The sequence below is a fragment of the Microtus ochrogaster genome, unplaced genomic scaffold (genome assembly GCF_000317375.1).
Source record: "Microtus ochrogaster isolate Prairie Vole_2 unplaced genomic scaffold, MicOch1.0 UNK43, whole genome shotgun sequence".
Classification (NCBI taxonomy): domain Eukaryota; kingdom Metazoa; phylum Chordata; class Mammalia; order Rodentia; family Cricetidae; genus Microtus; species Microtus ochrogaster.
In genome coordinates this window covers 1,696,940-1,707,964 of record NW_004949141.1, presented here as the reverse complement: position 1 = coordinate 1,707,964, position 11,025 = coordinate 1,696,940, and the positions used below count along the sequence as shown (strand labels likewise).

The 11,025-nt window shown below is 49.1% G+C and overlaps 1 protein-coding gene across 1 annotated transcript; it reads right to left on the bottom strand.

Annotated features, from left to right (window-relative positions):
- Positions 1 to 235: 235 nt before the first annotated feature.
- Positions 236 to 9,770, bottom strand: Eif2b5 (eukaryotic translation initiation factor 2B subunit epsilon). Its single transcript, XM_005368938.2, has 16 exons — positions 9,521 to 9,770; positions 8,647 to 8,771; positions 7,540 to 7,725; positions 7,281 to 7,458; positions 7,115 to 7,195; positions 6,792 to 6,869; positions 6,249 to 6,561; positions 4,424 to 4,569; positions 4,074 to 4,215; positions 3,854 to 3,955; positions 3,245 to 3,352; positions 3,048 to 3,138; positions 2,462 to 2,585; positions 1,482 to 1,607; positions 799 to 909; positions 236 to 653 (listed from the first exon to the last, which is right to left on the bottom strand). The coding sequence occupies exons 1-16, from the start codon at positions 9,701 to 9,703 to the stop codon at positions 594 to 596; spliced, it is 2,154 nt and encodes a 717-aa protein (XP_005368995.1). The 5' UTR covers positions 9,704 to 9,770; the 3' UTR covers positions 236 to 593.
- Positions 9,771 to 11,025: the final 1,255 nt, after the last annotated feature.

Genomic DNA, 11,025 nt, shown 5'->3' with positions numbered 1-11,025 from the left:
AAAAAAAAGAAATAGGCTCTGTCACAACACCCCAGACCAGCCGGGTCTATGGAGCTTGGGAAGGAAGCTCAGCCATCCACTTCCTGTGAGCCAGGGGAGTGGAATTAGTCAGGTAGCATAGCACCACCTTGTGGCCACCACAACCTTTCTCCCTGTCCTCCAGGTGTTGGCTAAAAGCAGCTAAGTCAGATCATATAGGTTCTCTCCTGGCTGGTCAGGCAGAGTTGGCGAGAAGTCCAATACAGCCCTCTTTTTAATATTAACAAATACAAACAACAGAGAGGGCCAGCTGCTCTTTACTGTTCCCTGAGGGAAAGATGGAGAACAAAGCGCTTGCTCTGGTCTACCTCCAACTGCAGGGTCTGTCTAGATTTTCCCCTAGAGTTTTGTTTCAGTCTAACCTCCCGTTCCCAACTTCAGTCAGGATGGGACGCACATGGTTGCCAGCAGTAGGAATACTGTAGTTGCAACTTCTGCTCCATCAAGTCTGTCTGGAGTGGCCATTCACACTTCTGTAGCTAGTTTTCTTGTTCTGCCCCATCTGTTAGGAGGGCAGCCAATAAATACCACAGCCCAGGAGCCGGCAAACCCCATCAATCATCTTCAGATGACTCCTCTTCTGCCTCTTTCAGCCACTGGATGAACCTCTGCAGCTGCAAGAAAGCAGAAGGGAGAGCTGTTAGGGGATACATTTATGCTCCTGAGCTTGGTATTGGATAAACAGCTCTGACCACAAAGTCCCTAGAGTTTAAGGTGAAGGACTAGAGCATCCAAGGAGCAGAGGGCAGCCTAACATACCTGTCCATTCTTGCGCAACTGCTGGCCTTTGTCAGTTATGTCTCTTTGACTGAACCAGCTCAAGATTGTTTCCTCAGCCAAGATCTCCAGCTGATAAAAAGCCATCAGAACCTACAGAAAGTCAAAGGGGGACTCTTAGGGTCTCTTGGACCTAGCAAGGATATAATAACAATAAAGGCTAACACTGGAGAGGAGACCTCAGCACCTCCAGGCTCTAAGCTTCCTTGCACAAACCAAGAAGCCTCTTTAAAACGGACAAGAGAGTGGCAGAGTGGTATCGTAATGCCAATGCCAGGGGTGGAGGGGGTAGGGTGAAGGTAGAGGGGAGGGAGGCAGGAGGATCAGGAATCCAAACTCAACTGCACCACAAGTTTAAGGCCAGTTTGAGGAAAACAAACACATACAAACCAAGTCAAATCAACATCATTCCTCCCCAAAGGCAAGAATGAACCACTCTTTTTGGTACTGAGACAGGCATGACCTGTGGACCTCCTGCTGAACGTTGGTCAGTCTCAATGGCTGCTTCACCAGCACCAGCCTGGCTCTGCGCTGCATTACTCTAGTAGTCAGCATGACAGAGTATGGTGAACTGGTGAACAAGCTTCAGTTTTGTGTTTCTGGGGGGTTCGTGAAGGCGAGCTGCAATGCACACGCAGGACACGGAAGTGTGAGATGGTGTTCACCTTGGCCATGGAAGTGACAAGAGCTTCATGCTCCAAGAAGAAGTCCTCGATGGCTGCCAGTGCTTCCAAATGGTCAGCTGCTCGCTTTATGTAGTTCTTAAAAACAGGGCTCCAGGCTTTGAGCAGCTATGGGGAAAGGAGGGGAAGGCGGAATTCCTTAGCATGCTCCTGAAGCTCAACAGCAAAGGCCATCAATACTGAAGACACGGAAGGACAAGAGTGAGGTGACGCAGGCAGTATGAAATCACGTAAGAGGTATTCAGGGACTGTTCCGACAAAAGGTTGGGAAGGATGAGATTTCTCAGGGAAGGGAAAAGTGGGTCAGAGAGATGCTACTGAAAATCCCTACCCCTAGCCAGGATTAATCTTGTTCTGGATCAAATTGTGGGCTCAGTAACAGCAGGTCTAGTCTCCATGTTGTTTTAGACTTTGGGGTAGTCTTTTTTTTTTTTTTTGGTTTTTTGAGACAGGGTTTCTCTGTGGCTTTGGAGCCTGTCCTGGAACTAGCTCTTGTAGACCAGGCTGGTCTCGAACTCACAGAGATCCGCCTGCCTCTGCCTCCCAAGTGCTGGGATTAAAAGCATGCGCCACCACCGCCCGGCTGGGGTAGTCTTGAGATGGACTTTTGCTGTGTTACTCTGGCTAGGCTCCACTGATTCTTTTGCCTTAACTCCCTTGAAGAGTTAAACTACAGATATATTCCATAATACCCGATTTCTAGTACTATTTCTGAATGTCCCTTTGGGGGCTTGGAATGCCCTCAATCCTGGAGTCTTAAAGACCATTCAGTATTAAATATTACTGGACCCTGGGCCCACTACTGCCACTCTAGAAACCAACCACTTTCCAAAGGCAAGTTGAATGAACACAGAAACTCCATAGCAAGCCCACTGACTCCTAATTTCCTTTTAAGACAGCACTGCAAAGATGTTTGGCTGCCTCCACTCAACCCCTTGCACCTGGCCTCAGTCTTTGCTTACAGGAAGCAGCATGGCACAGTAGCGGTTTGGGTCAAACAGGGAGTCCATTTGCTGCAGGGGGAACTCCAGGACTACATGACTCAGGACCTGCATCACTTCCTTCAGGCTAATGTTGTAGGCATACCTGTGGGGAGACACACATGTTATGGTTACTGGTGATGGAACACTTGACAGAACCTGGACTCATGCTAGCAGACAAGTCTCTGGACACAAGGGAGGACACATCCCAGGTGTGGGCAGCACCAGCTTTCACTCGCTGCTTTGCTGCAGATGCCATATGACCAGCTGCTTCCAGATCCTGCCAGAACTAGATCCTCAAACTGTAAGCCCAAGCAAACCACTCCTTCCCTAAGTTGCTTTCTCCGGGCATTTTGCTGCAGCAGAAACAGTTAGCACAGCATGGCTCCAGGGTTCAGCTCTAAGAGCAGGAGGAGAGGAAGCTACTGAAGCTAGATGCTAGTGCTCTCCATGCTGCAAACCCCCTAGCCTTCTCCTAGCCAGTCCCCTACTCTGGAAGAAACAACGTGGAGAGAACATCTTTGTTCCTGGAGAACCCGGAGAGCAAACAGGACGGAGTTACTCTTACTTGAGAGAGTTGATCTCCAGGACTAGATTGTCACAGGAAATATTTTCCTCTTTGCCTCGCTGCAGTGTTCCCAGGACCTCATTCTGGAAGACTGAAAGGAAAGAGAGTCACCTTTCCAAAGGCTTTAAGTCAGCTAGTTGTGACCACAGCAGACACGAGCCGTTGGCTGCTGAGAGAGCAAAGAATAAACTCCCCACCTTTGACGTCATCCAGTTGAGGGGACCCAGCCCAGCTGTCCAGCTCCTCAGAGTCCATACTTCGCTCACTCTCAGTCTCGCTTTCCTCTTCCATATTGATGGTGAGTCCTAAAAACAAAGAAGAGGAGCCACAGATACAGTTCAGCTGGGGGAACCGGGAACCAACAAAACCAGGCGTGCTATGTAACATCAGCACTGAGGAAATGGAGCTCAAGGGCATTCTCAGCTGCCTGGGTTACAGAGAGCCTAGCCTTTGAAAAGGGGATGGGTAGAGGAGGGGAAGCGGTTATACAGCTCAGCATTTAAAGACACACACTGTCAATCCTCAGGAACCACATGGTGGAAGGAGAGAACCAATTCCAATAAGTGGTCCTTTCATCTCTACTCTCCTGACATGGCACACGCATACATAAAACACACATGTACACATACATGCACACACACACAAAGTTAAAAAAGTAAGACCAGACCCAAATACTGACAGACAGTATACATTGTGTCCTGTCAGTATGAATTGAGGCCCCAATAATAATCAGATTCCAAGGCATTCAAAGTTCTTAAAACTACTCAGATTAAGTGGAAGGCAGGCAAGCGTAAGGTCTAGCTCACCCCACAGACTCTGCCCTAGTTCCTCCTCTTCCGCCGTGTTCACATCTGCAGCTTTCCAGAGGTATCCCTGGCCTTCAAAGCCCACTTCTGCTGGATTGTAACCTGGAAAAGGCATTGATCTTTTGAGAAGGCTGGCAGCAGCAGCAATTTCTCCGGAAAGAAACAGACTTCTCCATGGGGAGGAGATGCACAGATGCCCCACACCTGCTGAGCCTCACACCTTTCAACTTCACTTTCTCCTTTTCCTGATTAGCCCCAGAATCATCACTAAACTGGCCATCATCTTCATCTTCCTCTGCATCCGGAGGGTGCAAAGAGATCACCGAGCCCTCAGGCAGCGTGATATCTGGGCCCACAACCACCTAAGAGAGAAAAGAAGGACCAAGTGGCACAGACTTTCTATACTTCGACAATCAGAATAATGGTTTTGGTTTTATACTAAGCTAAGTAGAAGGTCAAAGAAACTTGGGTCCTCACTTGGGTCCTTACTGATAGGGGAATATGGTCCGCTTGACTTGGCACAATCACCGTTCAATTCAGGGACTGTGCATATTCTGGAACAGGCCTTACCTGGGAAGTAAGGACACAGTGTGGCTTCAGAGTAACTCGTTCCTTGACTTCAGCTTTGTCACAGAGCAGAGACTGGTGTATTTGTGATCCAGCAGCCACTCGAACTCCCTGCCACAGGTAGGCCTGGTTCAGCACCACATTATCACCTGGCTCAGAATGAGGAGGACTCCTGGTCACTCAGGGCTCCACCTCCAAAACAGAGTCCTTCATGGAGGACAGGCTTATTGACACCAGCCCCAGCTCCCACCTAATTCTGATATTCACCTGCCAACGTCAGAAGCATCCAGTCCTTTCCCAGGTCAGTCTTGAGAACAAACTGACCATCCTCTACCAAGTTTACAATAATTTTACACTGTACACACGGCTTAACCTAAGAACCTTCAGGATTTCTCAGAATGAACTATAAACCTTATTACAGTCAAGTTCACGTCTGCAAGGAGAATCAAATTACTCCATCTCTCTGTGTATTACAGAATTTGAATCCTACTATTGGATTCAAAAGGCTAGCACTATTCTAGTCTCATATTCTTCAAACAAAGTGAGTTGTCAAGAGGAAAGCCACATTATGGGAGAGCAAAAAGAATACCGTGAGCCCAACCAGAATACTCAGCATTGTCTCCCATTAGATGGTACCCGGGCAAGACAACCTCTGAGGGTTAAAGAACTAGCACAAGCCCTTTGCAAACTGTAATGGTTAAACAGAGGTTATTAGTACACATTCACTTGGTTCCAAATGTGAACACAGGAGAGGACATTCCAGAATGAAGTTATCTTAAGAGCCATGCTAGAGCTGGGTGGTGGTAGCACAAGCCTTTAATCCCAACACCTGGGGCAGAGGCTGGCCTGGTTTACAGAATTCCAGGATGACCCTGCCCCCGCTCAAAGTCACATAAGAAATCTTATTCTCTCCTACGTGCCCTTTTCTTTTTTCTTTGTTGTTGTTGTTTGTTTTTGAGATGGGTCTCAGTGTGTTGTTGCCCAAGCTGGCCTCAAAGCCCTGACTCAAGTTATCCTGCTGGAGTATATGAGATTATACACAACTTCCTTCCTCCTGCCCTCCTGCCTTCTTAAATACAGGTTTCAATATATAGTTCCAGGCTGGCCTCAAACTTTTAATCCTCCTGCCTCCATCTCCCAGGTGTTGGGATTGTAAATGTGTGGTGGCTCATGACTTTAATCCCAACACTTGGGAAATGGAAGCAGGTGGGTCCCTAAAAACTCAAGGTCAGCTGTCTAGAAAAATGAAAAAAAAAAAAAAAAGTGTGTGCCGCTGGGCGGTAGTGGCTCATGCCTTTAATCCCAGCATTTGAGAAGCAGAGAAAGGTGGATTTCTGTGAGTTCAATGCCATCCTGGTCTACAAAATGAGTTCCAGGATGGCCATAGTGGTTACACAGAGAAATTGTTTGGAAAATTCCAAAAAGCCAAACCAAACCAAACCAACCCAAAAGGTGTGTGCCAACAAGCACAAGGACTCACCTTTCTTTTCCTCCCACCCCACCCTCGAGATATATTAATTTAATTTTGCCTACATGTATATATGTGTACCACATGTGCATTAGGTGCCTGAGGAGGTCAGAATAGGTCACTGGATTCCCACAAACTGCTGTTACGGATGGTTGCGAACCACCATAGGAGTACTGGAAACCAAACCTGAGCAACAAGTGCTCTTAACCAGGGAGTCACCTCCCCAGACTCCCTCCTTTCTTAGATAGCCACTCTGGTTCCTTATTCACAGGACTACCCCTTGGTATCCTCCCTAGCTTTAGAGACACGCTCCAGCCCCGTATGTGTGGGCCTGCTGCTTGAGTCCCCACCTGTGCTCACCAATGTGGCAGTTAGGGCCAATGACACTGTTGGTGATGGAGCAGTTGCTGCCGATGACAGTGCCAGCTCCCAGAAGCACATTCTCCTCCAGGACACTGCCGTGGCCCAGGCTGACTCGAGGCCCTCGGTAGATGTTGTGTCGGGAATGAGTGTAGCTCTGTGTGGTGCTGTCAGTGAAGTTCACTTCTGGAGTGAGAGGGTAGACCCATCGGCGGATGACGTCAGCACAAACGGCTGAGTACATGTGTAGGTTGGAGACCCGGGCACCATACTCCCTAGTTGTCACATGCAGGTGGATCTGGTTCCCGAGGACCTAAAGGAAGAGAAAGGGAGATCACCCAGTCAAGCAAGACAGGAAGACAGTCCCAAAGCAGAACCCTTGACGCCTTCTCCATGCCTCTCTGCCTCTCAGTGATGGCCCAAGTATCTCCCGGCTTTCTAGCCCCTATCCTCCCTCTGAAGGTTTAATGGGACAAAAGGGAACCAAAGGTCAGCAGAGCAAGAGAGCCCCTTCCTCGAGAGGTTTCGGATGCTGTTTCTTACCTCCTCATTCACTAGCAGACCTCGCACAAAATCATCTCGAGTTTGATAGTCAAAGTTGTCTGTGAAGAGCTGAGCTACCTGTGGGGGGCACAGGGAGTGCTGAGGTTAAATACTTTACCAGCAAACAAAGATTAAGTCCCAGAGGTCTGTCAAACCCATAATAATGGGCTATGGAAAAAAAACCCTGGACTCGGTTCCCAATATACTGGGAATGAGGTAACAGCACCTCTTTACAACAGGCAAGAAAAGAGGGAGAAGATACAATCTCTGGTATTGCCCGAGAGCTCTACTCTCTGCACAGGCCCTTGCTCTGGAGAGCTCACCTGAGGAGAGCAGATGCTGATGTGACAGTCCAGCAAGTCATAGCGAATCTCCACTCCGTCTCCACTGCCCTGGAACAGGTTCTGCGGGAGAGGCCACAGATGCTCTAACTTCCTCCTTCGAGACTCTCAGCCCCTCCTCCCCACAGTCCCCCAGATACTCACTCACCAAGGGAAACGAAAACCGCCGCAGGCCTTGGGTCTTCTGGAAATGCAGAATTCGGTTGGTGGCACTGTCCACAGCCACCACCACATTGTCCTCGTGGCAGCGTGTAGGGTGGCTGGGCGATGACTCTTTGAAGATCATCGTCATCACGGACACATTCTTTTCTAGCTTGCGTCTTAACCTATAGAGAACGTGAGGCAGAGTGGTCTTTAGGGCTATGCTGGTCCCTAAGTCTTGTCCCTGCCATCTTCCCCACCCTGACCTGTGTTCCTCTAGGGCTTTGGTAATGTTGATATTTGAGACGACATCTCCATATATCAGAAGGAAGTCAGAGCGCACCAAGGCCTTGGCATCGACATCACGGAGGACATCTCCTAGTGATCGGTAAAGGTCTGATGTAATTATTCGAACAACGTTGGGGGATGTAGGATGGCACCACTTGGATTTCCTACAGCAAGGGTGGGGAGAGGAATGGCAAATTAAGCAAATGATCACAGACCTGATTTTCGACCTCCCTTTAGCATTCAAACGTCTCTGTGGCTTCTCTGCGTTCCTGCCAGCGTCCTAGGCTTCAAAGAGACTTATAAACTATAATGAATGGTCTCAGCACCCAGTGTCATTAGTTTTATGTGCTAGAGAAATATGGCTACTTCCTTTCTATACCGCGACTCCCATCTTCAAATATGAGTTTGAATTCAAAACTTTGCTGAAATCTAGGGTATGAAAGTATTCTGGAAACACATTTTTTAATGTCATTTTTCTTGTTCTGAAGTCCATAACAAATTTAAACATTGTATCACGAAAAACCTGCTAATGTATTAGCCTTTATTTTCCAAACTCATAAATTACCAGACTCACTCTCCCAATTTTCCTTTTTTTTTTTTTTTTTTCCAAGACAGGGCTTCTCTGTAGCTTTGGAACCTGCCTTGTAACTTGCTCTGTAGACCAAGCTGGTCTTGAACTCACAGAGATATGCCTGCCTCCAGAGTGCTGGCATTAAAGGCATGCATCATCACCACCAGGCAAAGAGCTTGCTCTTGTCCTTGGGGTCAGAACAGACAATATTTGCAAATTTGTTGGAAAGATAAAGATGCTCTTCTAGTAACATACACTGGAACCATCAAATAAAAAGCAAAACTCACAGGACCAAACTTTGTAAGACTCAGAAATCACCTCAGCCAGTACAGACTGGAGCCCCAGAGCAGAGAGTGCCCAGCAGCCTGCCTCAGGAAAAGGGACGGAAACACTAAACCTTACATCAGACCCCAACAGTTTTTTCCTCGCGCGTCTTAACTTTGTCATAACCGTCCTGAGAAAAAGAAAAATCTGGGAAGGTGAAATGTGGAAAGGAAAAGGTGTGGGGCCTTACAATAAGTGTTCCTTGATCTGAGAAGCCTTCCAGCAGCAAAAGACAAAGGTTTCCTGCACACCGGTGGCAGTCAGGAATTCCAGCGTGTAGTCGATTAGCGCCACATTGGCCAGGGGCAAGAGGACCTATGGGGCAGGATATGAAAAAGTCTGAGGTCTTAATCTGAGTAAACTTTGGGTACCCCACTGCAACAATGCTCCTTCTAGCAGCGTTTCCAGACACTACAGTTTATCTCCCAATTCTAAAGTACCAGGTTCCTGCTTGTGCTATTCATGGGATGCTCTAAGGTTTAGTCTAAGGTACTGGGATTTGGGTTTAGTAGGCATGGCTATCAGACACAGACATGTTATAGGGAGACCAGTGCTAGTGAAGGATCAATGTTGGCCCTAAATCATAGCTCCAGAACCCTAAGCACTAAGGCAATTCTGAGGGTGACGGCAACCCGTTCGGTCGTCGTTCCAGCAGATGGAAGGAAAGAAAAGCACGCACCAGCCCGAGATCCAGTCTTTTTCTTTTAGGTATAGTACTATCGCCATTTCCGAAGCTATGTCTTTAACTGCCCATCTCTCTCTGGCAAGGTTAAGGGCAGCGGAGAGCCCTCTTGTGCTAGCAAATCCCCCTTAGGAAGGCTCCGTTAAGCTCAGTTCCCACAAGCCGCCCTCTCCGTTTCTCTCCTAAAGCTAGGTGGACAGCCCTGCGAGAATCCACGTTTGCAAGCCACTCCTGGTCAGTCAATCCCTCCACCTTAACCCAACCAGATAAATCCGACTTTAGGATAACTTTCAGAGCACGCTCCACTAACAGCCACAGTGGCAACCTCGTGCAGCCCCGCCACCCTCCAGGCCAGCAGGCTGCTCGCGTGTCGGGCGCTCACCCGAGGCTGGTCCTTGGAGATGGGGAAGAAGCGGCGGTTGAAGCTATCCGCCACTAGAACGGCCTGGAGGGGCGGCGGCGGCTCCTCCTCCGTACCCTGGGTTCCTCCTCCGCCCTGGCCGCCGCCGCCGCGCTTGTTCGCTCGGGCGGCTGCAGTCCCAGGTGGAGTCGCAGTGGCTGCCATCTTCTTCCCTGGCAGCTGGGACTTCCGCGGAGAAGCTTACACCGCACGCAGTAGGGGACAAAAAGGGCTAGCAGTCAAAAACGCGAAGGTGTGCCTGCAGGGAGAGGAAGAGGAAGGAGTGCGCATGCGTCTACCCAGGAAGGCCCTCCCCCACCCCCGCAAAACCTGCGCGGGGCGTGGCTAACCACCCTGGATCTCCTGGCCCCTTTGGGTGCTGCGTGCGCAGCAGAGGGGAGAGTCCGCGGAGGTCAGCCTCGGTCCACGAGTGTTTCTGTCGGGTGGACTGGCTAAGGTGCATTCGCGCAGAGGGGATTTGTGGTGGCCGGGAAGGAGCCTTGCAGCTTCCCCGATCAGAGCACGTTAAAATTTGTAGGCTGTCTGGAAAGATCGCTTGTCTGTTAAGAGCACTTGTTGCTCTTACTGAGGATCCGAACAACCTTCCCCAACTGCAGCCCCAGGGTATCTGACACTCCTCGGACCTCCGAGGGCGCTGAGTGCAGGCTCTGTACATACAAACTGGCCAAAACATACTCGTAAACCTAAAAATGAAGTGTAGCTCTCTCTTGCATTCTATAATGTAAGGGGATCTGGCGTCTTTGGGTGGGAATCTGCACAAATACGGAACGTGGAGGCGAGCTCCCCTCCCCCAGTGCTGGAAATACAACCTAGAGCCAAAAGCAGCAGGCATTTCTTAAACTCTGAAGTCAGACCAAGGAAGCACGCCCGGCTAGTAACTGGAAAAACTAGTGCTGGAGCTCATCTGACTTCATAATTCCACAAGCGTTCGGCCTTTTTCATGGGGATAACAACGATTGCTTAACATAGATGAGGCTGAATCCAAGAATACTAGGAAGTTGGGTAGGAACGGGGCGTAGTAGCAAGCTTTCCAGGCTGGACGCTGAAGCGGAGCAGCAGGTTTTAGGGAAAGAAGCTGTGGCCGCGGTTTATAAATCAAGCTTAAGGCGGAGGAAGCCCGGGTGTAATTCTGTCAAACCAAGGTTTATAGTAAGTCACCGGCGCCCATTCGCACCGGAGCCCTTGCTGATCCCACTGCCTGTAGGTTTCGGCTGTTTCCACTGTTGCTTCCTCCGCCTCCCGTATGTTTTCTCCCAGAGAGTTGTTATCCCTTGTTTCCAGCGTGCCGCTACACTTAGAATCTTCGTGGAACCCCGATGCCTGACGTTTCTTTATTCGCCCAGTTAATGAGGATCCTATGAGGATGAAAACGTTAGCATAGAGAGGGAAAAGCAGGGCAACTTAGTAAAAAAGTTCAATTAAATCAATGTCTTACAGGGCACATAAGGGCATATTCTTTTTTTTTT

What these genes read in the sequence shown, in the direction of transcription:
- Eif2b5 (XM_005368938.2), bottom strand. Translation starts at nt 9,703, where the DNA reads ATGGCAGCCACTGCGACTCCACCTGGGACTGCAGCCGCCCGAGCGAAC. An exon ending in TCAACTGGATGACGTCAAAG is followed by an intron (nt 3,139 to 3,244) that starts GTGGGGAGTTTA and finishes CTTTCCTTTCAG; the next exon opens with TCTTCCAGAATGAGGTCCTG. An exon ending in ACTGTGCCATGCTGCTTCCT is followed by an intron (nt 1,608 to 2,461) that starts GTAAGCAAAGAC and finishes CTTTCCCCATAG; the next exon opens with CTGCTCAAAGCCTGGAGCCC.